The sequence below is a fragment of the Salmo salar genome, chromosome ssa27 (assembly GCF_905237065.1).
Source record: "Salmo salar chromosome ssa27, Ssal_v3.1, whole genome shotgun sequence".
Taxonomy (NCBI): Eukaryota; Metazoa; Chordata; class Actinopteri; order Salmoniformes; family Salmonidae; genus Salmo; species Salmo salar.
Window position 1 is genome coordinate 3,577,521 of NC_059468.1, and position 14,881 is coordinate 3,592,401.

At 40.0% G+C, this 14,881-nt stretch overlaps 1 protein-coding gene across 1 annotated transcript; it reads left to right on the forward strand.

Moving 5' to 3' along the window:
- The first annotated feature begins 908 nt into the window (after nucleotides 1–908).
- On the forward strand, nucleotides 909–6,475 carry nrm (nurim). The gene is made up of 4 exons (XM_014176978.2): nucleotides 909–1,215; nucleotides 2,671–2,864; nucleotides 2,992–3,168; nucleotides 3,557–6,475. The coding sequence occupies exons 1-4, from the start codon at nucleotides 1,065–1,067 to the stop codon at nucleotides 3,860–3,862; spliced, it is 828 nt and encodes a 275-aa protein (XP_014032453.1). The 5' UTR covers nucleotides 909–1,064; the 3' UTR covers nucleotides 3,863–6,475.
- The last annotated feature ends 8,406 nt before the right edge of the window (nucleotides 6,476–14,881 follow it).

The window sequence follows — 14,881 nt, forward strand, 5'->3', positions numbered from 1 at the left end:
GCATCCCTCATTGTGTGTTGTGTTGATTATATTGCAGAGGGCAGGCCCAATTCTGGGGTTATGTATTATTTGTTTTCTGTAACATCAATATTTTAGTACACTAGGAAAGGAGATTCTGTTTTCCAAAGACAATTTGAAAAAATAAAGAAGAAGGTGTAGCCTAGGCTATAGTTTTTTATTTGACAGAATGCTTTTGACATATTTCTATATAGGCTAACCTGTGTTACTTGTTTATGAAAGACTTCATAAACAACCTTATCTGCCACAGTGTCATCATGTATCAGGTTTTTTTTCAGTGGACCTGTGCAGATGTCAACTTTTGGGCTTTTCTCTCACTGCAGTATTGAGACATCCTCCTGCCTCCACATGCCTTATGCCATATGGCTAGCATTCCTGAGATGGAGCCCGGGGCACAAGATAGGAACCCTAGGAAGACCACATGAGGGGAGCAACACACAACTAATGGTCACTGATTAAAGTAACTGCCCAGTGTTTCCAGATTTCTATTAAATATTCCCTATAATTACTTTTTGGGTATGAGTTAACAAAATATGAACTTTTAAGAGTGAGATTGTTACTGAACAGTTACGTTTAATCTGACTTGCAGTTACATAATGGTTAAATCAACACATGTGGGAGCTCAGGATGACAGACGAGATTCCCACTACTAATTACCAGTTGGAGAGCCGTTGAAGTGGATTTCCCCAGTTGTGCATGGTTAATTTCCACTTCCCACTAGGTTATGAACGCAGAATAATTTATCTCCTTCTCCCCACTGCTATGTTGTCCCAAACATCTCAAAGCTTTGCTCAACCCCAAGTTGTTGAGTGTCCAGCTGGCCTCGTGTCGCGACTTCCGCCGAAGTCGGTTCCTCTCCTTGTTCGGGCGGCGCTCGGCGGGCAAAAGCAGCAGGGTGAGTGCTATGAAGGATCCTTAGGACGGATAGGTGAGTACTATGGTTCCGGTTAAGCTACGTCCCAAGGATCCCGCATAAGCACTGATCAGAGAGGAAGAGGCGACGCCTCTTGTTTTTTCTGCCTAATGAAGAAAAAGTCCATATTGAAATGGCGTCAGTCACTGCTCGTGGTATGACCCTTTGCATCTTGGCGCTGTTAAACTTTGTCTTCGTTTTTATAACCGGTGCAGACTTTGTTCGTTTTATCTCATTTCGAGCGATATATCATAACATCACTGGAGAGTCGCCACTGTGTCAAGGTATGTTTCCTGACTCTTTGGCAAAGGGTTGTGTGTTCATCAGGAAAAGTAGCACATTGTGGTCTCAAACTATACAAACGGTTCATAGCTGTTGCAACTTCCGGATACATTGTTTCAGATGCATGTTAGAATGTTTTTTTGAATGTTTCATTCAACTCAATAAATACTTTTGGAACGGGAACCGAGACCGTAGAACAAGTACTGCAGTCGAAATCGAACGCAGTGATGTAACGTTAATGTCAGTGATGTAACGTTAATGTGCATGTGCAAAACAATGTTAGCTCAACATGGCCCGGTTTCCCAAAAACATCTTAAGGGTCGGAATCTTTTTTTCTTCATTTTTCACCTAAAATGACATACCCAAATCTAACTGGCTGTAGCTCAGGACCTGAAGCAAGGATATGCATAGTCTTGATCCCATTTGAAAGGAAACACTTTGAAGTTTGTGCAAATGTAAAATGAATGTAGGAGAATATAAAACATTTAGATGTGGTAAAAGATAATACAAACAAAAAGACATGCGATAATATCGGAGTCTAGGCACAATTTAGATTTTGGCCACTAGATGACAGCAGTGTGTGTGCAAAGTTTCAGATTGATCCAGTGAAGCATTGCAGTACTGCACAATATTTTCTATGAAGTCTGCCCAAATGTGCCGAATTGGTCAATTGATACATTTTCAAGTACATAACTATAGAGAACATACAAAAATGATATGGTAATACAACATTTAAGCTTACACAGTCCAATGAATGTTATACATGATGGATCATTAGCTTATACACTAACTTTCACACACCTAGATGGCGGGGTGGGTGTGGAGCCAGAGACAGCAGTAGGGTCAAACTGTAGAACCCAGTTCCTACATTTGACTATAACAATAGTTTTGTTTGATAAAATCTATGCTACATTTTATCTCTGGGACCCTCAGGATGACATCAGAGCAAGATTACTGAATGTAACTACATTATTTACCTTCAGAGGTGAATGTATCAAACCAGTTGCCGTGATTAACGTTTTTTGTTTTTGTGAACTCTCCTCAAACAATAGCATGGTATTTTTTCACTGTAATAGATACTGTAAATTGGATAGTGCAGTTAGCTTAAATTCTTGTTAATCTTTCTGCCCATATAAGACATGTCTGTCCTGGGAAGTTTGCTGTTACTTACAACGTCATTCTTGCCACATTAGCGCCCGTTAGCAATAACCGTCCCGGTATAAGGACACCGATCCCTTAGAGCTTAAGGCTATGTTCATCGTTAGAACCAATGCTTTTGGGAAACAGGGCCAAGACTTGTACCCTCTGACTAACAAGGTCACTTCAACAATGGGAATTCATCATTATACTTTGCTCTAAGACTTTGTTGTTGTCTTGTACTGATAATCACCAATACCTAACCTACCACGCCATATAATTATCGTATCCCTCTGTCCATATCTCTGTACTTTATATAGACTCTGTACCATGGTCTGTAGCTTTGCGGGACAGCTCTGTTCTCAAGTCTGTGGTTGTGGATCTGGGGCTTCTGGCTCTTTTTACTGTCCAGCACAGCCTATTGGCCTGGGCTCCAGTCAAGCAGGCCTGTCAGTCTGTCCTGGGGGTACTGAACCGGGCTATGTACTGCTCAACCACTGCTCTGGCTCTCCAGGTAACACACACACACACACACACACACACTTTCATTTATAAAATCTTATGGTCTTAAAAATATTAGACAATTCTACATTTAAATACCCCCTTTGCTGTCCTACTTCACTGTCTTGTCCCTGTTATAGATATTGATGCATTACTGGCAGCCTGTGACGGATGCACCCTGTCTGTGGTCAGTACGTAATGCCCCATGGAATACCTGGTTCCCGCTGCTCTGTTTCACCCTGCACTTCCTCTGCTGGTCCATCATCTGCAGTATACTGCTGATATTTGACTATCCTGAACTACTGGGCATCAAGCAGGTAAAGTAAACCCATGCATCTGTAACAGAGTAAGATTGCAGTCACGTGATTGCAATCAGAGGACCACTAGTTTGAGGCCAGTAAGGGGACAGGGACAGTGGATGAAGTGATACTGTTCACTTTGACACTGGTTACACCAAAGCATTTTCATGCATCACATTTGATCATTGTCCCTCTCCCACGCACTGTAATAGGCCTACAATTTTAATAATCTGCATAAATGCTGTCTTTGATGGGATGCCAAAGCTGGAATTAGTCAGCAATAGAATGATTAAGAATATCCTTCTGATGAAATGTAAATAACTGGTATAATATCTGCAATAAGTAATTTATCCCTTTCTCCCGGTCTCCCTCCATCCTCCCTCTTCCATCCCTCCATCTCTCTCAGGTTTATTATGAGTGCCTTGGTTTGGGAGACCCTCTGGCTCTCAAGTCCCCCCGGGCTCAGCGTCTCTTCGCCCACCTGCGTCACCCCGTGTGTGTGGAGCTGGCTGTGGTGCTGTGGCTCCTCCCTGCCCTGCCCCTGGACAGGCTGCTGCTGGCGGGGAGTCTGTCGGCCTACCTGGCCCTGGCTCACTCCCTGGATACGCAGGACTGTGCCTACCTCAGTGTCCAGCTGCATAGCAAACTGCGGCTCTTCTCTTTGCCACAGGATGTCACTGCTCAGAACAATGACAACCACAAGCAAGAGTGAATTGAAGTCATGGGTGTTGTAAGCTAGGTTTCCATCCAATTGCCAAAACATAAGAATATTCTTAAAATCCACATTAAAACAATATGCACATTTTCACACCAAAGATGTTTCCATCAAATTGACTTGTTGGGGATTAAATGCCTTTTGCGGTTAAATTCCGATGTACAGAATATTTTAAATAAAATAAAAAAAAGTTAAATGGGTTTCCATCGCATTTTAAACTCTACTGATTTTATTCTCACACAAAAATTGGCGTTATACGGCGTGGACTTTACTCACATAAAAAGGTTGGATGGAAACCTGGTTATAGAGAGCAATAGTAATGGCATCTTTTTGAAGGCACTAACTCCGCCATAGCTCGTTGGTCAAAGCCTATGGGGAAAGGAATGTTTTTTTTTTGTCTCAACGCCGAAAGTAAAGTCTGTGGTAAACACCGGTTTAGGTGATCTTATAGGTTTTGTTCTATTAGAATATCTTCATCAGCTAATGTCAATTTATGTTAATTTAAAGCATTTATGTAATCAAAACAAGCACGTAAATTCCAATTTCCATTGAAAAGTTTCCGAATTGAAAAACATTGGAAGAGAATTGGCGTTAGGATTTCATTGTACTTTTTGAAATGACTGGAATTGAAATGGATTTGACCCCAACCCTGGTAATCTCATAGAACAAAATGTGTAAGATCTTCTAAGTCTGTGTTAACCTCAGACTCTATTTCTGGTGTTTATCCCAAAACCCCATTCTTTCCCCATTAATATCTCTTATAGGAATGGCTGAATGAACCAAAGGTAACTCATTTCAATTTTTTGGGGGACTACAAGCTGGCGAGCTTTATTACTACACATACATGAATGGGATCAGATGGGTTGTTTGTATGGCTGCACACAGCAATTGACAAAAGTACACACTGCTGTTGTTTGTTAACTTCACTTGGTAGGGGTAACGCTGTTGATTTTAGAAAATGATCAGATTCAGAACGTCTGTAAATATATCACCAAGAATTTACGCATAGCTTTTAACATCAATGTATTTGTGAGTAATTACTCAGAATATATATATTTTTTTATCTAAAAGAGTATATTTTTTTATAGCCTATGAACATAAAATTACATTTTACATTCCACCACCAAGTGCTAACTCATAGAGATCCTATTAAATTACTAGAAGGGCTATGTCATAAACCATCATACTTCCAGAATGGTGTAAAATGGCAGCCATATTGGTCAGGGAGAAATCCAAACCTGTCTAACTGGAATGAATGGCAGTAGAGGTACAATCCTGATTTTACTTATGCAGGAAAATAAAAGTAAGGCATATGACATAAGAAATTGTGTAATAGAATTATTGTCAACATAAATATTGTCATAATTATAAATTCAGTTTATACAGGGTTTCTACACATTTTCTGTATAAATAGCCTCTAAAATATATGTAAACAGACCATAAATGTCTCCTTCGGAAGCTGTGAGTTCTATTATATGATACAATATCAGTAGGCTACTTGTTGCATTTACAACTTGTCTAAGTCCTATCATCAACTGATTTCAGCTAGTCTATGGTTGTGGGATGTTGGCATATTGGCAGTTAATTTGAGGAAGAAAATCCTTCCGCTAAAACTGGCTGGCTACCTAGCTAACAAACACAGTGCAGATAAATTCTTTTTGACACTATTTTATCACTTCACTGGCAAACCATGGTTGACCAACCAGTGGCGGTTCTAGACCATTTCAACTGGGGGGGCCAAGCTGGGGCCAGTTGTGCTGTTAGAGGGGCCAGTTATTGTTGTCATATCGTTTTCTTCACTGCATTGCAGGCATTAGCAGGCAAAAGACCATGTTCATAATCATCATTTTTGCCACTGTCTAATAACGGATATAACGGATGTAAAAGAACGATAGCAAACATTTGATGTAAAAATGATTTCATACTCCACATTTAGGGGGGCCACAAGGGGGTCCATTGTTGTCACAGGGGCACTGCCCCCGCCCAGAACCGCTAGTGTGACCAACCTCCTGACAAAAATGGTTGACCTATATCCCATCATAAGGTTCATGGCCATTCTAGTATTCTAATCATATAGGCCAACTGCTGTTCCACACTGTATTATTGTCAAAATTGGATTATGTCAGTGCTACATTTTGCTGTTGTCTTTCGTTTTTTGTATTTGTCCTGTTCCTTTCCTATGCCCCCCACACACACATTCTGTCACATTTTGAGGGTGTCTTTGTCTTATCCTTTTCTCTCCATCATCATTGTTTTATTGCGCTGTGTCCTTGATATATCCTTTGTGTTGCAGTAAATCAATGTATAAGAACTTCAATAGCTGAATTCCTTCTAATTCCAATAGATTCATTGTATTGTGAGCATGGATTATAGGAGAGGATAAGGTATTCATTGTTTAATTATTTTATATAGGTCTAATTACAGTATATATTTTTTTAACTACATGGATTCATTTAATAAGATATTATATAGGTGGAACTACCTTAGAGCAAACTGTTCATGGGATGCCATATTTTCATCAGTTTGGTACCAACACAAGTTCTTTGTTACACTGGAACAAATTATAAGCAACTAAAACAAAATATCTCAATAAATGCAAGCCATAATGCATTTTTTTTCTGTTGTCATTTTTTCTCATTCTTTTTTAGAGTTAATTTAAGTTTGATTTAGGCTCTTACCATTGATGTAGGCCAGGAGAATGTAACTCTTACCCTACGAAGTTTGGAGCCTGCTGGTTTTCTGTTCTACCTGATAATTAATTACACCCATCTGGTGTCCCAGGTCTCAATCAGTCCCTGATTAGAGGGGAACAATTTAAAAAAGCAGTGGAACTGACTTCAAGGTTAAGAGTTGAGTTTGAGGGATGTGGGCTGTTCTCTTATGCATGATTCCTCAACTGTCTAATCTGGGAAAGTAAAAAAAATCCAAGAGAAAATCCTATCAGATTTTGGAACCTATCCTATAGGATTTTATCCTATAGGATTCCAATACAAGAATCCAGTAGAAAAATCCTATCAGATTTTGGACCCAGTTCTATTGGACTGTTATTCCCAGATTCTGTGTGGTTAGTTTGAACAGGATGTGTAATCCAACTCGCACCTCTCATTCTATTGATTTCAACCAGCTACATTTTGGAGTGATGCATTTTGATTTGGTGGTCGCCAAAACGGAAAGAAAAACACTTACAGTACCAGTCAAAAGTTTGGACACACCTACTCATTCAAGGGGTATTCTTTATTTTACTATTTTCTACATTGAAGAATAATAGTGAAGACATCAAATCTATGAAATAACACTGTCTTGACTTGACTATCATTAATCTGATGACTTATTTTATCAACTAACTATGTTTAATTGTTACTCAGTTAAATGAATCATATAACAATTAACTCATTAGGAATTTGGGGCACCACAGGAAAATGTTGTTTAATTAGTTACTATCTCCCGACTTAAACTCTAAAGAGATATAGATATCTCTTACATCAATAACAGTCACTTATTAAATCATTACCTCATATCAGTCTCATTCTGAACATCACATACTTCTTGATATCTGCAAGAACCCTAACCTTATTGATGAATCAGCAATACACAAATTGGCTTAATTATTTATATACTAACTACCTAAAGAATAACACAATACATAAACACACAAACACTTACATGCGATAAAAGTCCCAAGTGGACTGACAAGATATGATGGCTTGTTACAAAAGGGAGGGGTCAATAGAAACAGAAAGGTAGAGACAAAGAGACTAAACTTATCGTTGTTACATTTGGAACCTACGCTCAAAGGAATAGTAATACTTTGCACATGAACCTCCGCTCATTCGGATAAGAAATGCAATATATATATATTTACACAGTTGTCTTTCTCTGTCATCTCTCTGTTGAAACCAATCGGTCCTTCTATGAGGAAGGGGCTGGATAGGTGTGAGGCTCTGGTTTGTCCACCAGAGGTCACAATGTCAGTTGTAGAGCTTCTCTGGTAGTGAAGTGCTTGTTAGAACAGTTACTTCAGATGTACCAATGGTTGTATGTGGGGATTCTCCTTCCCACCTTGTGACTTAAGTCAAAGTTCGAGGACCACTTTTAAACTGTGAATGTTTCTGGTCCTCCTAGGTGATCTTCACACTTGCTTCAGAGTTTCTAACCATTTCAATGGGTAGACCACGGTCTATCGTCTTTTGGTCTCGTAGTGGTCTCAGAGTTTAAACCATTTGTAACGTTCAGCTCGCGCTGTATGTCGGCTGGTCTGGTAGTGGTCTCAAGGTTGATTCTTCAGGTTCAAGCTCCCAATCACTTTACACGTCAGCAGCAACCCGGCATGTTTTGGTCAGTAGTTTTAACCATTCGTAACGTCCGGCTTACACCATTCGTCTGCTTGGTCTGGTGTAAATTTCATTAGCAAGGCTTTTATACTCAGGTAAAAAGGGGCGTTCCATCACGCCGACACAATGTCTGTGCTCAGTTGGGCATGGTTACTGACTGGGAACAAGTTTATCTGAAAAACAATTATCTAATTTAGAAGGTTAAAATAACATTTTATCTTCCCAATAATTATTCTCATATTTAATAATATATTTTATACAACATTTAGATGTAAACTTGATACATAGGACACTTTCAGTTACAGTTACTTTGTTATACCATCCTTAACCTGTTGGGGCTAGGGGGCAGTATTTTCACGGCCGAATAAAAAACGTACCCGATTTAATCTGGTTACTACTCCTGCCCAGTAACTAGAATATGCATATAATTATTGGCTTTGGATAGAAAACACCCTAAAGTTTCTAAAACTGTTTGAATGGTGTCTGTGAGTATAACAGAACTCATATGGCAGGCAAAAACCTGAGAAGATTCCTTACAGGAAGTGTCCTGTCTGACAAGTTCTTGTTCTTCTTTGCTCTGTTTATTGAAAACTGAGGATCTTTGCTGTAACGTGACACTTCCTACGGCTCCCATAGGCTCTCAGAACCCGGGAAAAAGCTGAATGATGTAATTCCAGCCTCTGGCTGAAAAACATTAGCGGGTTTGGATAGTGGCCGGTCAGAGTACCATCAGACTGAGGCTGGTGCACGAGTCGACCCCATGTTTTATTTTCTTTCGTCTTTGAACGTAAACACGCTTTCCCGGTCGGAATATTATCGCTTTTTTACGAGAAAAATGGCATAAAAATTGATTTTAAACAGCGGTTGACATGCTTCGAAGTACGGTAATGGAATATTTAGACATTTTTTGTCACGAAATGCGTCGTGCGCGTCACCCTTCTTTACCATTCGGATAGTGTCTTGAACGCACGAACAAAACAGAGGATATTTGAACATAACTATGGATTATTTTGAACCAAACCAACATTTGTTATTGAAGTAGAAGTCCTGGGAGTGCATTCTGACGAAGAACAGCAAAGGTAATAACATTTTTCTTATAGTAAATCTGACTTTGGTCAGGGCTAAACTTGGTGGGTGTCTAAATAGCTAGCCCTGTGATGCCGGGCTATCTACTCAGAATATTGCAAAATGTGCTTTCACCGAAAAACATTAGATTATGTCAGCAGAGTACCCAGCCAGAAATAATCAGACACCCATTTTTCAAGCTAGCATATAATGTCACATAAACCCAAACCACAGCTAAATGCAGCACTAACCTTTGATGATCTTCATCAGATGACAACCCTAGGACATTATGTTATACAATACATGCATGTTTTGTTCAATCAAGTTCATATTTATATCAAAAACCAGCTTTTTACATTAGCATGTGACGTTCAGAACTAGCATACCCCCCGCAAACTTCCGGTGAATTTACTAAATTACTCACGATAAACGTTCACAAAAAGCATAACAATTATTTTAAGAATTATAGATACAGAACTCCTCTATGCACTCGATATGTCCGATTTTAAAATAGCTTTTTGGTGAAAGCACATTTTGCAATATTCTAAGTACATAGCCCAGCCATCACGGGCTAGCTATTTAGACACCCGGCAAGTTTAGCCTTCACCAAAATCAGATTTACTATAACAAAAATGTTATTACCTTTGTTGTCTTCGTCAGAATGCACTCCCAGGACTTCTACTTAAATAACAAATGTTGGTTTGGTCCCAAATAATCCATCGTTATATCCAAATAGCGGCTTTTTGTTCGTGCGTTCCAGAAACTATCCAAAATGGTAAATCAGGGTCGCGCGCATGGTGCAATTCGTGACAAAAAAATTCTAAATATTCCATTACCGTACTTTGAAGCATGTCAACCGCTGTTTAAAATCAATTTTTATGCAATTTATCTCGTAAAAAAGCGATAATATTCCGACCGGGAATCTCCTTTTCGGTAAACAGAGGAAAAAACACAAAGACGGGGGCGGCCAGTGCACACGCCTAAGCCCACAGTCCCTTGATCGGCCACTTGAGAAAGGCGATAATGTGTTTCAGCCTGGGGCTGGAATGACGACATTCAGGTTTTTCCCGGGCTCTGAGAGCCTATTGGAGCCGTGGGAAGTGTCACGTTACTGCAGAGATCCTTTGTAATGGAATGAGATGTCAAAGAAAGACAATAAATGGTCAGACCTGCCATTTGAGTTCTGTTATACTCACAGACACCATTCAAACAGTTTTAGAAACTTTGGAGTGTTTTCCATCCAAAGCCAATAATTATATGCATATTCTAGTTACTGGGCAGGAGTAGTAACCAGATTAAATCGGGTATGTTTTTTATCCAGCCGTGTCAATACTGCCCCCTAGCCCTAACAGGTTAAACAAATCTAAATATATTTTACATTTGAGGTTCTTCAAAGTAGCCACCTTTTGCCTTGATGATAGCTTTGCACACTCTTGGTATTCTCTCAACCATCTTCATGAGGTAGTCACCTGCAATGCATTTCAATTAACCTGTTATGGCTAGGGGGCAGTATTTTCACGGCTGGATAAAAAACGTACCCGATTTAATCTGATTATTACTCCTGCCCAGAAACTAGAATATGCATATAATTATTAGCTTTGGATAGAAAACACTCCAAAGTTTCTAAAACTGTTTGAATGGTGTCTGTGAGTATAACAGAACTCATTTGGCAGGCCAAAACCTGAGAAGATTCTGTACAGGAAGTACCCTGTCTGACCATTTCTTGGCCTTCTTTACCATCTCTATCCATTACAAAGGATCTCTGCTCTTACGTGACACTTCCCACGGCTCCAATGGGCTCTCAGAGCCCGGGAAAAAGCTGAATGACGTAATTCAAAGCCCTGGCTGAAACACATTATCGTGTTTGTCAAGTGGCCGATCAGGGGACAGTGGGCTTAGGCGCATGCACTGGCCGCCCCCGTCTTTCTGTTTTTCCCTCTTTTACCGAAACTCAGATTCCCGGTCGGAATATTATGCTTGCTTGGAAAATGGCTGTGTGATTATTTACAGTGGTTATGTACGCTCCTAACGGTAATGAAATGTTTTGCTTTCGCTGTAAAGCTTGAAATCGGACAATGTGGTTAGATTTACCATTCGAGAGTCTTATCTTTAAAATGGTGTAAAATAGTCGTATGTTTGAAAAATTTTAATTCTTGCATTTTTTTGGTTTTTGTATTTCGTGCCACGCTGTTCCATTGGATATTGGCTAGGCGTTCCGCTAGCGTCCTCCCGCGTCCTTCCGCTGTCCTCAACATTAAAATGCAGTCTCAAAAACCATCAAGCGCTATGATGAAACTTGCTCTCATGAGGACCGCCACAGGAAAGGAAGATCCAGAGTTACCTCTGCTGCAAAGGATAAGTTCATTAGAGTTAACTGCACCTCAGATTGCAGCTCAAATAAATGCTTCACAGAGTTCAAGTAACAGACACAACTGTTCAAAGGAGACTGCGTAAATCAGGCCTTCATGGTCAAATTGCTAAAAAAAAAACACTACTAAAGGACACCAATAAGAAGAAGAGACTTGCTTGAGCCAAGAAACACAAGCATTTGACATTAGACCGGTGGAAATCTGTCCTTTGGTCTGATGAGTCCAAATTACAGATTTTTGGTATCAACCGTCATGTCTTTGTGAGACGCAGAGTAGGTGAACGGATGATATCCGCATGTGTGGTTCCCACCATGAAGCATGGCAGAGGAGGTGTGATGGTGTGGGGGTGATTTGATAGTGACACTGTCCGTGATTTATTTAGAATTCAAAGCACATTTAACCAGCATGGCTACCACAGCATTCTGCAGCGATTCGCCATCCCATCTGGTTTGCGCTTAGTTGGACTATCATTTGTTTTTCAACAGGACAATGACCCAAAACACACCTCCAGGCAGTGTAAGGCCTATTTGACCAAGGAGAGTGATGGAGTGCTGCATCAGATGACCTAGCCTCCACAATCACCCAACCTCAACTCAATTGAGATGGTTGAGTGAAATAATAGCAGCCAACAAGTGTTCAGCATATATGGGAACTCCTTCAAGAGCATTCCTCATGAATCTGGTTGAGAGATTGCCAAGAGTGTGTAAAGCTGTCATCAAGGCAAAGGGTGGCTACTTTGGAGAATCTCAAATAGAAAATATATTTTGATTTGTTTAACACTTTTCTTGGTTACTACACGATTCCATATGTGTTCGTTTTGATGTCTTCATTGTTATTCTATAATGTAGAAAATAGTAAAAAAAAAAAAAGTAGGTGTGTCCAAACTTTTGACTGGTACTGTAAGTGTTGCATTTTTCTTTCAGTTTTGGCGACCACCAAATCAAAATGTATCACTCCAAAATGTAGCTGGTTGTCTTCAGCAGGTTGTCCTCTAACACGTAACGCAAATAATATTTCCGGTTTCCATGTGGTTTTTGAGTTGTGTTAGTTTCAACAGCGCATACAACCTGATCAATATGAGTGACTAATTGCCACTTGTCAACAGGGTTTTGGTGCATATTGTAACGGCTGTCGGAAGACAGAGTAGACCAAGGTGCAGCGGAGTTAGTGTTCATCTTGAAATTTAATTCGAACAAAGAGAACACTACAAAAATGAACAAAACACGACAGCAAAACAGTCCCGTTAGGAAACACACTAAACAGAAACAATCCCCCACAAAACCCAAAAGAAAAACAGGCTCCTTATGTGTGACTCCCAATCAGCAACAACGAACTACAGCTGTGCCTGATTGGGAGCCACACACGGCCCAAAACAAAGAAATACAAAAACATAGAAAAATGAACATAGAACGCCCACCCAATGTAACACCCTGGCCTAACCAAAAATAAAGAACAAAAACCCCTCTCTATGGCCAGGGCGTTACACATATGCAGGTGCTCCTTTAAAAAAATACTCAATTGTGGCACATGTACAGCATGTGTAGGTAGTACATTTTATGTTTATGATTTCAATATATCATAAACTGTTTATTGATTTGGACACTTCAAAATGGTGTTTTGATATGGTAGTAGTTTTTTTATAGTAGTTTTTTAGCTAGCATAAAAAAGCATAATATGCTGTACAATGACGAAAATATGACTAAAACCTTGACAACTTCGTCAAGAACATATGGAAACAAATACTGTACTCATGGTTCTTGCATTTACGCACAGCACAGTGAAGGATAAACAGAACAATAATGTTAGAAAAGCGGAGGTTCTCTGCACAGCCACAGCTGGCAAGCTGAATTTGGGAGTTAGGCTAACACTGATGAGCTCGTGCTTGCTGTGACATCATCAGTCCCTCTTAAAGGAACCTGGCATAGGCCCATCCACTTGGGAGCCAGGCCGACCCACTGGGGAGCCAGGCCCAGCCAATCAGAATGTGTTTTCCACACAAAAGGGCTTAATTACAGACCAAAATTCTCCTCCGTATCCCCGCAGTTGAAGAAGCCGGATGTGGAGGTCCTAGGCTGGCATGGTTACGCGTGGTCTGCGGTTGTGAGGCAGGTTTGACATACTGCCAAATTCTCTAAAATGACGTTGGATGCAGCTTATGGTAGAAAAATTAAGATGTAATTATCTGGCAACAGCTCTGGTGGACATTCCTGCAATCAGAATGCCAATTGCACGCTCCCTCAAAACTTGAGACATCTGTGGCAGTTTAGAGTGGCCTTTTATTGTCCCCAGCACAAGGTGTGTAATGATCATGCTGTTTAATCAGCGTCTTGATATTGAACACCTGCCAGGTGGATTGTCTTGACAAAGGATAAAATGCTCACTAACAGGGATGTAAACAAATTTGTGCACAAAATTTGAAAGAAATAAGCTTTTGTGCATATGGAAGATTTCTGGGATCTTTTACTTCAGCTCATGAAACATGGGACCAGTACCTTTACTGTTGCATTTATATTTTAGTTCAGTGTATAATTTTATGGGTTCGTTTAAGAAAAATATATTCTAATAGGATTCTGATTGGGGTGACAAAATCCTACAAGATTTATCAAAAACCTATTGGATCCAATCAGATTACTTTTGATTTCCAATAGGATTCCAATAGGATTCTGATAGAGGTCATACAAAATCCTATAGGATTGCCAGAATTATATAGGGTCCAATAGGATTACTTTTGATTCCCAATAGGAAAAAACGTAATCCAATAGAATTCCAATAGGATTCTGATACAGTTGACACAAAATCCTATAGGACTACGAGAACCCTATAGGACCCAATATGATTACTCTCTATTTCAAATAGGAAAAAAGTTGTCCAATAGGATACCAATAGGATTCTGATAGAGGTGACACAAAATCCTATAGGATTGTGAGAATCTTATAGGATTCTATTGGAAAAATCACACATTTTTTGACTTGGGATTCCACCAGGGAAGACAGGTTGAAGCTTTTTACATCACCTCGGGTAATTTGCATCATCTCAACCCTCATGTTCTGGCTGAGGTGACCCCCTTCTTTCCTCTCTCTCTCTCTCTCTCTCGCTCTCTCTCTCTTACAATTAGAGGGACGGAGGGATGAAGGGGTGACCGGCAGACGGGAGTCTTCTTTAAACGCCTTTTCTTAGGTCGGCCATTATGGTGTGTGCCACTAACTCCCCTGATGGAATTAAATGTAATTAGTGGATTACAGTAGTCGGAC

Excerpts from the sequence above, each read along its gene's own strand:
- nrm (XM_014176978.2), top strand. The coding sequence starts at position 1,065 with ATGGCGTCAGTCACTGCTCGTGGTATGACCCTTTGCATCTTGGCGCTG. Across the intron at positions 2,865-2,991 it reads CCACTGCTCTGGCTCTCCAG|ATATTGATGCATTACTGGCA; the intron begins GTAACACACACA and ends TCCCTGTTATAG. Across the intron at positions 3,169-3,556 it reads AACTACTGGGCATCAAGCAG|GTTTATTATGAGTGCCTTGG; the intron begins GTAAAGTAAACC and ends CATCTCTCTCAG.